We start from the raw sequence: 15,354 nt of genomic DNA, 5'->3' as shown, positions 1-15,354 counted from the left end.
GCTCACTTTTCTTTCAACACATTTACTGCGTGTGATATTGCAAATCGCTCTGACAGCGTGCGAGTGGAGGAGGCAGCTTGCAAGGAACTAAGTGTCCGGGTCACATATTAAACATTCTTGTAGCACTATAATTATTCTGTATAATATTTTATTGACATGGAAGTGCAGTTCACGTCATAATAATCTACTTCTGTAGGCTATGACATTCAGACGTCTCCTGAGCATGTCAAAAGCAAATTCCTGCTTTAATTCCATAAACTGTTTCCCATACAAATATACCAAAGAAAATGTGCTTTGTCTGTACATTTTATGCAGGTTAAAATTAAGTCAATTCCTGATAAAAGTCCCAAATACTTTTGGTAGTTATAGAGAAAAGTACTTTTCCTACTTATATTTCAACTTTTTTGTTTGTTTTTTTGTTTGTTTTTTTAAGAAATGCACTTCTTTAACTTGTAAATTAACCACTGTACCAGTACGAGTACTATTATCAAGACTATTACAATCCCAGTCAGTAATGACTGCGTCCAGCCCATGCTGGTGTTTCAACAATCAAAATATTGTGTTGGGTTACTCTTTCCGACAGTTTAGTTGTGGGAGTTACTTGAAACAGTTACACAGTTGGAGATGGTTAAAACTCACACTAAAAGTTTCCAAAGCAGTTTCACAGCCTTGACTGGGCGGAACCTCTTCCAGGAAAACACAGTGTGGTGCACTTCTACTGCTCGTATCACTCCGTAGAAACAAACAGCAGGGCCGCGGGTCTTGTGACACGCTGCTCATTTACTTATATAGGTGGCTTGTAAGAATCACTTATACAAGACACTGATTAGCAGCTTTACTGTTGAGGTTATTCATGTTCATTCATTGTTTTGCCTTCGCAGCAGAGTCTCCTGTGAGTGTGTGTGACCCTGACCTTAATAGAGGAACAGTTTAGATCAAAGATGCTTGATGAAGTCTGACACATTATCTCCCCCCCCCCCCCCCCCACGATGTTTGTGACTCACCTGTTTGTGACTTTGTGCTGCGTATAAAGAGCGTGCTTCTTCTGTGCTGAGCAAAAAAGTAAAAAGACATAAACTCATTCTTTTAGATGTTGGTGAATTTCATATCACTTTTCTGACCAACTCTACTATAAAGGGGTTCCAGTGTTGCACAAATATGTTATTTTATAGTTGAATCTGGACACTATAGTTTATTTAGTTTATTCTGAGTATGTTTGAGTAACATTTGCTCAAAGCTTCACACAGAAATTGATCTAAAAAGGTTTGTGTTTTTCACGTGTCAGAGTGAAACAAATATAGTGAGGAAATCAATAGATTCCAATACTTGAACACTTCAGTCACTGAATTTAAACCTGTGAGCACCTTGTGAAAACAGACTGTGAATCTTTGAACAATTATTCATCAAGCATGCCCAATGATTAAGGGGAAGAGGGACAGTCAGGGTGTTGGTGTTCATCTCTTGCTCTGTGGTTTAACATTAAATGGTTGACCCGGTGGGATGATGGTCTTACTGTGCAGTCACCAGAACACCTGAGCCCCCCCCCTAAAACGCGCCTGGCCACTGATTGGCTCCCGCTAATGACTGACAGTTAATCTTTGATTTAGACTGACCCTCTTCTCGTCTCAGATATGCACATGGTTGCACAGCTTCAACGCTGAAAAAACACTTATTTTACCTTCAAGTCAAATCATTAATGAACACATTTACTGTAAAGCCAGCATCTCGACAGCACTTTGTCTTTACTTTGTTTTTCTGGAAGGTCTGAAGCATAAATTTGGTCTCAGCGGAGGTCGTACATTTTCCATCATTGACTGATTTTATGTTTTTGGTTTTTTTTGAATGAAGAAAAAACTAGCAGTGACTTATCTTACGAGGACTGACTGTATCTACGTCACTGTACTGGTATCAAAAACAAATTAGAGGCGAAAAGTTCAATAATATAACTCTGCAACATAGTACAAGCATGCATTGGTATCCCATTATTTATCCACCTTCTTTACCGTTTGATCCAACTTAGAGTCATGGGACCCGCTAGCTGATCCTTCTTGACTGTGGGTGAAGGCGGGATACATCCCAGACACTTCACCAGTCCAGCACAATGAGAACACAGAGAGACAACATTCACACACACACTCACATTCACACCTACTGGGAATTCTATGTCATAATGTAGTAAAAAGTGATATTTTTCAAGGCTGCTATTGTGGTGGTATTTATATTTCCATTACCTCTTTGTATTCAATTGTGATTAAAATCTTTGATTATTGATATCAAAACTGCTTTTATTTCAAACATATTATGCAAATGACCAGGATGAAGTGAAGCTCCAGTCACGTCAGATGACAGTTGATTTATTTTTATCTGAATGCCATCAACTGCCGAGCACATTTTTTAAACATTACTCACTCCCATCAACAGGTGGAATGTCGTGTCTCTGGTGATCACAAAAAAACAAATTTCACTACACAATTGTTTGTGTTGACTTAAAGTCAACTCTTCCACACTGAACAACAACGTTTTAATGATGTACACATTTTATTTGCAGACTACCAAACCTGTTCATGACTACAGCATGACTCTGCATTTCCATTACCCTATTCACCTTTCTCATCACATATTTCTTTTATTCAAATACTCTTTTTGAGACACACCTTCACAGAATGAACCACTCCCTCCAATGCGGTTGTAATGAAGCTTGTGCTATTATTGGTATTTCAATCATTAAATGATCAAAGGTCCTGTCTGTTGCTCGAGCTATTATTTGTGAATTTAATCCGTTCATCTTTGTCCATCCATCTTCTCCTGGACTTTATGCTAAATAGACTTTGCTCTCACATGTTTGCTCAGTCGCTAAGGAGTGGAGCTGCTTTCAATTGCAGGTGAAACACTTCATTGTGAACCACACGCTTTAACTTCATTCTCTCTCACTCACTTTCCCTCACTCTGTCTTGTCTTAATCTTTTCAGAGGACTTTTAGACAAAAACTCTTGAAAAGCAAGAGACTTTCTCTCATTTGGCTGTTTTTTTTCTCTCCCACTCTCTTGTGTCTCTATCTGCTCTCTTGACTGCCCAGGAAGGTGTGTGTTGTTTGCTTAAGTTAAGCTGTGCGAGGAACATGTTCACCGTTGTTATGTACAAAAACACACACGGATGCTCAAACACACACACAAACGTGCATGTGGTCACTGTCTTGTGCTGACACAACATAAATCACTTTACCGGTAAGTCCCAGTCAGACTTTCCAAATGTCCTTTTACTCTAACACAAACATGAGGAAGTATTGAAGTCCCACCAGTTCCAACATTTCCTGTGCTTTTTACCGAATTTCTGCCATTCTAAGCAGAAAAATATTGCTCCCATTAAAACTCCATTTCCCATCATACCTCTCTCTCTGTACACCAGCATCACTCTCTCAGGAAAAACAAGCTTTTTTTATTTTTTTTTTATTATTTGTGCATTCAGCACTGGTGATTGATCACTGGAGCGTGAAAACCCTGAGACATCAGTTTCAAAGTACGTAGCTTGGCACAAGTTAAACCTGAGTAGTTGGGGACTTTGGGGAGTTTTACCTCTCTGTGCTTTGAATAGCTATTGATCTGAGAAGAAACTTTTCAGTGATACTTTAACCAGTAAGTACACACGTACATTTGGACCTGCATGCCAAATGTTGAAATCACAAAACAAAGTGGGAGTACAACTGTAGCCAAATAATTTTAAATCTGAGAAAAGTTGACTAACTGGAATCATCAAATTGGCCATATTTCTTTAAAACTTTACAGTGACGTTATATACAATGACAATATGTAAATGTCATATGGCTTAATGATGTTACATGGTTGTTACTATGTTCCAAAACAAGTGTCTTTGACTAGTAGTAAAGATTTTGCTGAGATCTGCCCACATACACACATGTACCTGCTTTAGCTCCTCCCTCCTCAGCTCTCTTGCTTTGCAGCTTTGGCTCAGTGTGTGTGTGTGTGTGCGCGTGTAGAGGAGGCTGGACTCTGTGCTCAGTGCCCTGCTGTACCTGTCTCTCATGGAGGTGGACTAACACTCCCAGAGCAGGCGGTCAAGCAGCAGCGTGCTGTGAAGCAACAGAGGTAGCTATCCTCCTCCTCTCCGATCACTCTGCTTCCTCTTCTCTTTTTCAGCACCATCCCTCAGCTTCAGGGTGTTTCTCAAGTATTTTTCTGTGTGTCACTCTCACTTCCCTTTCTCCCACACTGCCTTTGGTTTTGATTTTTTTTTTGTTCACGAGTGGCAACGTTCTGTGAGACTGGTCATTATTTTTTTTAGCTACTCTCTCTGTTGTTTCAGATTTAAAGGGTCCTACTTTAAAATGTTTATCACTTTATGTCCCCTATTAAATGTGTCTTGTGCTTTAAATAAGTAAGATGTCAGGCTTGTTGAATCTACTGTGCTGTCTTGTGACCTTGTTTTGAGGTCCCTGGTTGGACACTGAAGCAGTCGCCTTCACATGCACATTTGTGCACCTACAGCCAAGATGGCGGCTTCCATAGGCTTGCTTTGGTCAGTAGAAGGGATGACTGTCACTCAGGATAGAGCAACAAACTAAGGGATGCATTGTTCCTGACTGTGGCACAACGCTTAGACTTTCTTTCTTTTCGTAATCTGCGATAAACTGGGGGTCAAAGGGAGTTTTGTTGACTTGAAAAAAGATCTGCACAAACATTCCTGAATGATGGTGTTGATTTAATGATTGGACCATCAAGTATTAGGGTAAATTATTCTTCCTTTTTCTCTCTGTGAGGAACATCTCTTGAACAATGCCTAGACGCATGTGATTATTTGAGACAAAAGATGGGATTTGCCATCTGCAGTCAGTCTACAATCTGCAGAAAGCCCGTAAAAGCTTTTGTGTCCGGCCATAAAACAATTCAGTCCCCCATAATGTGCTGTTAATACGTAGAGAATCAGGTGCTTCTATCAATCATAAACATAATGTGATGGGCAGTAACTGGAACACCTGAACGGTGCAGGAGATTGGCACTGTTGCCCAATCAAAGCCTTGATCTTTAGCTTCCTTCACCGGCTCACTGGCTGTTCGTTTCCTCCTGTGCTGCTCCGAGGTCATGACCTTTGACCAGGTGAACTCTGTGTCTGAGCTCTGAGTGTTTGTGTAGATTATGAAGAACTGAAGAACTGCTGGCAGTTCCTGTTAAACTGCAACAACAGGGGTGGAATCAGGACAGAAGTAGTGTCACACCGGAGGGGCCATAACTTTCCCCAAGCTCTTCCTTTAACCTGCTGAGACATCATCTGTAAATCTTTAGGTTCTCTGTGAGCAAAGGTTGTGATTTGTGTTCCCTGCAGTTAATTATCTACCTGTTCCTGCCTCAAGTTTCCTCCTCCCCTCTTTGTTACACTCCAACATGTGACTGCATGTACGTATAGGGTCGCAGCTTTTACAGACTTTCGATCACAGGCCTGCACGTGAAATACTGTTTTTGCTTTGTCCTCAAATACTTTCTCTTTTGTTGTATCCCGACTCCTTTTGTAGCAAGCATTCCTCTTCAAATACACTTACATGTCAAAGAAACCCTCTCGCATTAAAACTGCTCTAGTGTTTCTGATGTTATGCAAAGGAAGAGAGATTAAAACAGACCATATGAGTTTCACTTCACTTGTGACACAGTCAGCACTGAGGAAGTTCAAAATATCTCCAAGTGGTCAAAAGCAGGAAGCAGGCAACCCCACACCAAGAATGAGTTTTGACACACAAAGCATCACAGAAAAAAAAATATGGGGGGGGGGGTTTGAGTGTCACACAGTGCGTGGACCTCACAGTGTTACATGGCTACGTTTTATCACGCAGCAGAACTCCCAAAGTGAATATTGTCCTCCCTTTGTCATCAGTCTGGGCAGATAAGGCTGATAAGAGATGGAGTCATGTTAGCACTTCACATGACAGAAAAGGAATGGAGGGAGGGCGACGCCGAGCAGTCAAAGCAAAGAGAGACAACGACTTTAAAAACAAATCATGGTTCAGTGGTTTTTAAAGTAGCAGAGGACTGGGACAACCTTGGTGATCTTTTCATTTTAGTAATAGCTCAAACTGCTATTCTCAATGATCAAAACCAGAATTCACATACACATAAATAGTTTTCAAAACATGTTTGTTAAGAAGGATGTTTTGGTTTTTTTATAAAGCTAATGTCACCTCGACCTGTCACTATGCAGTGACCCCCCTGCTGGTGAAAGATGGATGAGGAAACATCTCATTGTTTCCTCATATCACGTTTGACCTGGATGCCCTTTGGAAATCAATAAGACATTTTCCTGCAAGGACACATGCAGTATTCCTATTTTACCATTTGTTTGTTTTTATATTCAATGCATCTTTTTGCTATCATAGTACAATAGCTGATAGTATACTGATGTGTGGGTGTATATGTGTGCATGGCAGAGTGGGATGTCGGTTCAGGGCATAAGTGTGCAAGTTACAGTGGTTACTTGACTTTGAGGTGTTGTACCTCTACTGACGGCTTCACCTCTCGCCACAAAAATCCAGGCAGTCTTATGACACTTAAAGAAACACAACACCCACCTCCATAACTATCAAGAGCCTTGTGTGTTATTTGGCTTGTTTGCTTACATGACATTTTTAGTCTAAAGTTAGCTGCATGTCCAATTGAGTTGTTTCTCTCTGTGTCATACACAGCGTGGAGCTTTGCGGATTTAAAATTGCTGTGGATTTTTCCGTTCTGAATGCTGGCTGTGTTGGAAAATAACACAGTAAGAGGTTTAGGCTTTGGGAAGCCGATTTCTGATTGTTCTCTGTTCCTCTTTTAGAGCTTCACCCCTTAATGAGTGGGCACACGCTCTCAGAAACACACACACACACACACACACACACACACACACACACACACACACACACGCACGCACGCACGCACACACACACACACACACACACACACACACACACACACACACACACACACACACACGCACACACACACACACGCACACACCACAACAAAGTGTCGGACTTTCAACTTTCTTATCGATAAAAATGATATATAGTGTGTGGGTGCAGCTCTTGGTGCTCTTGGTGTGTGTGTGTGTCACACACACACACACACACACACACACACACACACACACACACACACACACACACACACACACACACACACACACACACACACAGCATGTGACCTAGTCATTCTTAGTGAACCTTGAACTGCAGGTTTCAGGGTTTACAGCCCTTCATTCTCTTTGATAAGCGTCAGAGGTCAGTGAGGGATCTGAACGACTCCACAAAACAAGGCTGTAAATGCAGTGATAATGTAAGGTGCCGTAGAGATTTATAGATGGTGTATTTCCACTGCTCTGTGCAGGTCACATTATGTGTCTAAGTTGGCCAGGCAGGTAATCTTGTGAATCAGTTTGCTTCAACACAGATGTGGCTTTGTTGGTCAAACTGTGTCTCCTGATCACTGCCCTATTCCCTTTTTGATCATATTGGCTGTTGTTTTTTGGTTGTTTTTTTTGCATGCTTTGCTAATGCTTGCTAACCTGTCACTCGTGTCCCTCTTCAGGCTCCAGATCTGATTGGATGGTCTCATCAGAATGACAGCCGAAGATCCCGCTTCTTCCTCGACTATGAGCAACAACGCTGCACCCTCCAAGCCCTCCAAACCCGCATCCCTTCATTCTCTCCATGGACAGATAAACATCCCAGAAGGTGTTGCTGGCGCGAGCAACGAGGCCGCACTTGTGGCCCTGATGGAGCGCACCGGCTACAGTATGGTTCAGGAAAACGGCCAGCGTAAATACGGCCCTCCTCCAGGCTGGAGCGGTCAGTCTCCTCCTCGGGGATGTGAAATCTTTGTTGGAAAGATCCCTCGGGATGTTTACGAGGATGAGTTGGTCCCGGTCTTTGAGTCTGTTGGACGCATCTATGAGATGCGCCTGATGATGGACTTCGATGGGAAAAACCGAGGGTACGCATTTGTGATGTACACAGAGAAACACGAGGCTAAGAGGGCAGTGCGGGACCTCAATAACTTCGAGGTCCGGCCTGGGCGGCTGCTGGGGGTCTGCTCCTCCGTGGACAACTGCCGTCTTTTCATTGGAGGCATTCCCAAGACCAAGAAGCGCGAGGAGATCCTGGACGAGGTCTCCAAGGTGACGGAGGGTGTGTTAGATGTAATAGTTTATGCCAGTGCCGCAGACAAGCTGAAGAATCGTGGCTTTGCCTTTGTCGAGTATGAGTCACACCGTGCAGCAGCCATGGCGCGTAGGAAGTTGATGCCCGGACGTATTCAGCTGTGGGGCCACCAGATTGCAGTAGACTGGGCTGAGCCAGAAATCGATGTAGATGAAGATGTGATGGAGACGGTGAAGATCCTCTATGTCAGAAATCTCATGATGGAGACCAGCGAGGAAACAATCAGACAGGTGAGAGTGACTGACTCTGCAGATTAGTGCTTAACTCAAATCACGAGACGAAAGAAGTGATAGACGTGATCTGAGGAGTTTGTGATTCTGACCGGACATTTTTTCCAGTAACAAATTACTCAACATTGGACACCAATTTTACTAAAAGAAAGGTGGAGGAATTTCAGCTTTAAAATGTAATTGTGCCTACAAATTCATGGTTGATTGTTTTTTTGTTTTTTTTGGTGGTTCACGCTCACAAACTCTTCTTTCTTTCTTTCTTTCTTTCTCTCACGTAGGTTTTCAGTCAGTGGAACCCTGGATGTGTAGAACGCGTAAAGAAAATTCGTGACTACGCTTTTGTCCACTTTACCTCCCGGGACGACGCCGTGCTGGCGATGGACCACCTCAACGGGACAGAGGTCGAAGGATCGTGCATTGAAGTGACGCTCGCCAAGCCAGTCGATAAAGAACAGTACTCACGCCAGAAGGCATCGAAGGGAGGAGTTTCTGCAACCGCGGAGGCTACGCCGCAGAACTACATCTACCAGTGTGATCCCTACACGTTAGCTTACTACGGCTATCCCTACAACACCCTCATCGGACCAAACAGAGATTACTTCGTTAAAGGTAAGAATACATTTTTTTTCTGTGTAGCATTATTAGCAACTAGCCAGTGTTTGTCTTAAAGCCTTTTTTTTTTTAAAATAAATGTTGGTAACTGGAGAAACATGAACATCTCATAATGATTAAAATATGTTACTGTAAGAGGAATGACAAGCACACTGAGTCAGGCATACTATAATTGTGAATTGGTCATGATGATGTCGATAACGAATTAATCTTTGACATGACCGGTCTCACGTTTTGAAAAATCTTAAACCGATGGGATTGTGGCTTTAAAATCAGAGACCTATTTAAAGCCAGACAACCCAAGTTGATATACCAATGAATGCTAATCCCATTACCGTCAATGACTGATTCCATATGGTTTTGGGTGGTAGCAATAAAATCTATTGGAATCTATTTTCAACAATCATTGTGTTTTGGTTTTCTCTCCAAAGGATTCCCAATGATACAGAACAATGGTAATCTCTCACATCCTTATTCTTACTTATTCTTTTAATGAATATGTTTTCTAACACCATACTTTTCTTGCTGTGCTGTCACCTCCCATTTCATGCTGGGTAATTACCAAGCTCACAGAACAAGCTGCAAAAGTGGAATACCATTTCACAGTGGCTGAGAATGTCCATACCTGCATATCTAAGAGTTAGTATAGTGCTCAGTAATGATGCTAAACGTGACACCAAGAACCTCCGAAACTAACAAATATTCCCTGAGGAATTATTGCTGAGAAGTTTCCTGTTAGTGCTGCTCTTTGAGTTAATTATTGCCCCGAAGTTAGAGATAAATAGGAACTTTCAAGTAAAGTATAAGTCCCCCCCCCTCCCCTAAAAAAAGTCCCAAACCCCAGCCCCTTCATCATATTACTTTAATTGTATTTTAAGCAGGTACTGTGCGAGGTCGTGGTCGTGCTGCTGCAGGTAATCGTACCCCTGGACCACGGGGGTCGTACCTCGGAGGTTACTCTGCCGGTCGCGGCATCTACAGCCGCTACCATGAGGGCAAGACCAAGCAGCCCGAAAAGCCATATGAGCTGATGCCCAGTCTGGAGCTTGCTGCCTCCGTCAACCCAGTTGGCATCAAACCTGGCACAAGTCAGTGAGATAGATCCATCCATCTATGTTGTTGCCCATCTCAAATGCCTTTACTAAACCATCCTTCGCATGATTTTCTCTCCTGTGTGGTTGGAGGGGCTCTTTGTAAATCGTCGCAGTGGTTGTTGGATGGTCATGTGCAAATGGACGTCCAGTCAGAATATAGTGGTCCTTCTGACATGACCAGAAAGTAACTGCTATGTTTTATTCCTCATCTCTCTCTTACCAACGTTTTCTCTTTGTGGGTGCTCAGACTGAGAGCAGTACTGTGTGATGGAACCCAATAGGGTATATGAGTCAGGGCTTGTTTCAGTAACTGATGAAATGTAAACAAAAACTAGCAATATCTCCGAGAGGCAATACAGTCTTTCATCACAGTGATCTGATTACCAAGTCTTATCCAACTAATTGAATCTGTACACTTCACAAAATGGTGTAGTTGGAACTCATTTAATTGGCTCGTGTTTAGCCCAGACATCCCACTGTGTTGAGGCATCTGTAGATTTTTCAGACTGTTTTTGAGGGTGTTTGAAGAAATGTGTCCTTCCAATTGAAGAAGCTGTTGGGTCTTCACACAGTGCTGTTAATGATCTGACCACACGTGTCCTTCTTGCAATCATGTTTTACACATGCATTTGGGTTTGACTTTAATGTTTGAAGATGATTGATTGCATCTTGACATTTAATTTTTTTTAAATAACTTCTGGTGTGGGGGGGTTCTATAAGAAAACACATTTTCTTTTGTATCATTCAACAATGACTGTGGTACAAAAGATTGTGGCTTATCTCTCTGGTATCTTGCAAAAGGATAATTTCCTGGTGAAAGAAAAACTATTTTTTTCTTTGTACCTTTCCTGACAATGAGAGGGAAATACCTTTGCACTTACAAGAACACAAGAAAAAAAACAGGCATAGCTTAACAGAAACCATTTCACCAAAACTAAGTTTAATTTTAATGTGAGAGAGTCATTTAAAGTTGTGTAGATTTTAAAGATGTACAAGATGAAAGGCTGAACATTTGGAAAGAGAAACATCAAATGCAAACACTGTTATTAAAAGAAATCCCTCCACATCAGAACTGTTAGATTGTCTTTAACATACTAATTTAATTATCTGTTAATGCACGGTAAAATTTACTTTGTTGATGTTCCTTGATCTGGCAAGATCTGGACTCTCTGTGTGTGTGTGTGTGTGTGTGTGTGTGTGTGTGTGTGTGTGTGTGTGTGTGTGTGTGTGTGTGTGTGTGTGTGTGTGTGTGTTTACTGGGGTTAATCCGCAGTTTTGCACCATCACAGAGTCCGAATCATACCCTGATGCTACTTTGTGTCACTTCCTTTTTCGCTTTTCACGTGTATCATATCTCTTACCGTTCTTCCCTCTCTATTACATTTTGCATTCATTTCATTGATTCTCTTGTAGCATCCGTTGAAGCAACCTGCTGTGCTCTCTTGTCAGCGTGTCTGTTATCCAAGCTCTCATTTCTGTGTCTTTCTTTGCGCAGTGGCATTGCCAACTCTGGGGGGACAGTACCCAGTGTTTAGTACCGCTCCTGCAGCCAAGCTGATGGAGGATGGAAAGATGCACACAGTGGAGCATCTTATCAACCCTCTGGCTATACAACACTCTGAACACACCACTGCTGCCGCTGCTGCCGCCGCCGCCGCCGCTGCCGCCACTGTCTTACCGACGGTCTCAACCCCCCCACCTTTCCAGGTGAGTGTTTAATGACCTCCACAAAATAAATGTGTTTCAAGCTGATAAAGCAAGAGAACATCCAGCTCTACCAATTCAACACAATCCACTTTTTCTTCCTCCAATATTTCTCAGGGACGTCCAATCACTCCCGTCTATGCGATGGCCCACAACGTACAGCGCATCCCGGCCACTGGCGGCTTGTACGGACACAGCTACGTCCCCATCACAAACTACACCAACACAGCGGCTCTGGCTGCGCTACAGAAAAACGCTGCCGTGGCGGCTGCTGCATACGGAGGCTACGCCGGCTACGCTGTGCCACAAGCCTTCCCAACCGCGACCTTCCCGCTGCCCATTCATGATGTCTACCAGACATACTGATACAGTCACCCTGCCTGTGACTGAATGACATCGGTCCTAAAAGTAAAATAAATACAAAACGAAGGAAAAAAACACAAAAAAAACAACAACTCATGAACCTGACGGTTGTAGACCGTAGAACGGCAACCTGACATCTCACAATTGTCTCTGTCAGCCTTGGCCTATGTCAGACGAGTTGACACTATATTTTTTTGTTGGTTGTTTTTTTTTTTTCAGTTAGGCTGCTTGTTGTTGTTTTCTTTTCTCCTTAATACTGTAACAAACAGAAGACAGTCCATCCCTCCAACAATAACCATAACTCAACGTAAGCTAAACTCGGCCGCTCACTCCTGACAAGAAATCTGAAGGTACGCTCGAGTATTTATGAAAAGAATACGCATATTTAAAATGTTATTAGCCTACACAAGTGTGAAAGAAAAAGAAGTTTGGAAAAAGAAATACACATTGAAGAGGAACTACTGATAACTGAGAACACCACTGAAGAATGCAGTCTCTGGATGTACCATTGTTTTTTCTTTTAGGATTTTTGGTCAGAATATAGTATTTTCTTCAATTCTACACTAGGTGATCCTGTCCGTCCAAGGTGTTTGAATGTTCATTCTTGAAAATGCCGGTTTGGTACTTTTTTGGTTTATCTAGGTTTTTTTTGTGTGTTCAGTTGTTTTAAATGAAGGTTTTAGGTATTCTTCTTGAGTTTTATTTTCCTTCCATTAGTTTGCTTGTTTTACTCTCCTTTCAACCTTTAAAATGTGTTTCTCAGCTTTTTTGTCTATTGAATATTGCAAGGGTGGCACAATACGTTGGGAGCAAACTGAGAAAGAAAACTGGATAATAACTTTTTTCAAAAACAAAAGGGGCAAACCAGCCTGAAACATCGTGTGTAACTGGACGTTTCCCATCTTAAATTGTGCCAACTGGGGACCGAGACTAACTATAGTTAGATTTTTTTCCCCGCCCTCTCTTTTATGTATTTTATTGTCTTATAAATTGTTTTGACTCGTGAACAAATATGGACAGAAATGAGAGATGGACTGGAGTGATCTGTCTCATAAACAGCTCCTGCATTTCTCAATGTTAACCAAAAAAAAAAAAAAAAACAACAAAAAAACAAAACACCGAAAGCTACAAACACTCCAGACTAATGACTTTAGACTCTGTGCCTGACTACAGTGCCTTACATCTTTGTACTGTATGCAACGATGCGCTTCTTTTTTACTGTGCCTTTCCTTAAAAACAAACAACAACAAAAAAGCTAAGCCTATAGGGTTGTCCGAAGGTTTGCAGTTTTCCCATTTATCAGATCTGAAGTCTTACTGTGCTGAGGTGAGACCAACAGGTTTCAGCCTCTCAAGCCAACTGTATGGAGGCTGCCTCTTTTCAAAAAGCTCCTGCAATAACACTCCGTGTCTCTCTGTTTCTCATCCACCAACTGTGGCTGACCGAGGTGCACTTAAAGCGTATTTATAAAAGGGCAAAAGGTTGCCTCTTTCAGATAAAGTGACAATAAATGCTGGGTGCGATTTCATGTGTGAACTGGACTCGTTAGGCTTTTTACAGTGTTGATATGTATGACATGTTTTGTTTTGGTTTGTTTGTTTTTTTTCCCACATAAAGTGTATAAAAGCCTTTCTAAATGCTCAGTGGGAACAAAACTCTGTTGTTTAGAGAACACAAATTTGAATAGTTATGAACTGTGGATAACTGGAGCAACATCCCACACTGATATACAATGAATACCTTTTACGAAAACATGCCAAACTTTTGTTAAATGTTTTTCAATCTGTTTTTAATTTCACTTTATTTGATTGTATTTATTCTCTATTTCCCACGATAGTTTTAGTAACACATCACTGAATCTGGCTACTCTGGATTTCGAAACATAACTGCTTTATTAAGTACTCCTGTAGTATAATCCAGCACCACAGCTTTGTATACAGAGGTCATTTATACAAAAAAAAAAAAAGATTTAGTTTATCTGAGATAACTAAAGGTTTAGATTTAACTATATGTTCATTTTTGAAGGTTCAGTTTGTGGCGGTTCTGAGCTCAACTAATATTTTTTCCTGTCCCAGTTATGCTAATGTTAAAACATTATAGACTTCCTACCCAAACTTATGAAATTAACATATGATTAAATTCTAACCTCATTGATGATCTGAAGTCAAACAGGCAACTTTCACCATTTGTGAAGCCAGAATTTACATCACAAATGATGTACAAGTACATTTAATTAAGTGGCTGGTGAGTATAAAATATTGCTCGGAATTCTTGAATCACAGACGTTTGTCTATATTTGTATGAGTTCCATCTCTCCTCTGAAACTGGATTTAATGTAGAAAACAAACTGCTGGTAACATCTTTTATTATCTTGTGTGATGACAGTATGTCGGGATATATTTAATATATGCATTATGTGTGTTGTGTATGAAGTGAGAAGAAAAGGTATAATATATTATGAAAACATATTTCTTTTCCTTATTTACACCTTGTTTAGGGATAAGTCAGAGTAACAAAAGTAGAAAAGAAAAACCCTTTTTTGTTTGTTTGTTTAGTTTTTTTTTGCCAGAGTGTCCAATAGTTTTTAAACTTTCAAGGTTATTGCTCTTTTGTTATGTGTAATTTTGTTACGCTTGCTATTTTGAAGTATAGCTGGTGTTCGGAGTGGGAACACCGAGGCCTTCACATTCAGTGACACTTTTATCAGTTTTAACAGCAAAGGTTAAAACTGGTTCACTGAGGTGTTACAACCCGGTGGCACTTTGAGCCGCTGATGTTGCAACTCTGCCTGTCATTGTTTGGCCAAACTGTTAAAGCTTGAGTAATGATTTAGCTGCCATCGAAATTTCATGCCGGAAAGATGTTCTTCTAGTCGTCCTTGTTCGCCTCAAAACACTGGCTTCACTTTGTATTACCTGCATTTCACCCACACTGCAGCAGCAGGCTGAACCTCCTGCGTCGATGGTGCGGAACTACATTACGCCACGTTTAATTCAACTGTTTAAACTCTTCCTAGCGTGTGCCTTATTGCCAAGATGTGCTCTTTGCTATCCCTGTGTAGACCTATGCAGACTGTTTTCTATCTGAAGGTTTGTTTAAAACAAAAACTGTTCTGCTCTGTTATATTTATAGCTATACAATAGATGAATAA

At 41.3% G+C, this 15,354-nt stretch overlaps 1 protein-coding gene across 3 annotated transcripts in view; it reads left to right on the top strand.

The window, feature by feature from the left end:
- Positions 1 to 15,333, top strand: part of rbm47 (RNA binding motif protein 47) — a 30,404-nt gene extending 15,071 nt beyond the window's left edge. For 2 of the 3 annotated variants that reach the window (XM_080521071.1, XM_080521072.1), the window contains exons 3-8: positions 7,569 to 8,430; positions 8,709 to 9,039; positions 9,474 to 9,497; positions 9,921 to 10,130; positions 11,632 to 11,843; positions 11,958 to 15,333. In XM_080521071.1, coding sequence (XP_080377197.1) covers positions 7,600 to 8,430; positions 8,709 to 9,039; positions 9,474 to 9,497; positions 9,921 to 10,130; positions 11,632 to 11,843; positions 11,958 to 12,206 — 1,857 coding nt within the window. In that variant the 5' untranslated portion in view covers positions 7,569 to 7,599 and the 3' untranslated portion in view covers positions 12,207 to 15,333. The remainder of the gene's footprint in view (positions 1 to 7,568; positions 8,431 to 8,708; positions 9,040 to 9,473; positions 9,498 to 9,920; positions 10,131 to 11,631; positions 11,844 to 11,957) is intronic. The other variant, XM_080521073.1, reaches the window with a different exon arrangement.
- Positions 15,334 to 15,354: the final 21 nt, after the last annotated feature.

The sequence above is a fragment of the Blennius ocellaris genome (genome assembly GCF_963422515.1).
Source record: "Blennius ocellaris genome assembly, chromosome: 3".
NCBI classification, from domain to species: Eukaryota; Metazoa; Chordata; class Actinopteri; order Blenniiformes; family Blenniidae; genus Blennius; species Blennius ocellaris.
Note: the sequence above shows the minus strand (reverse complement) of the source record. Positions and strands in the feature narration are given on the sequence as shown.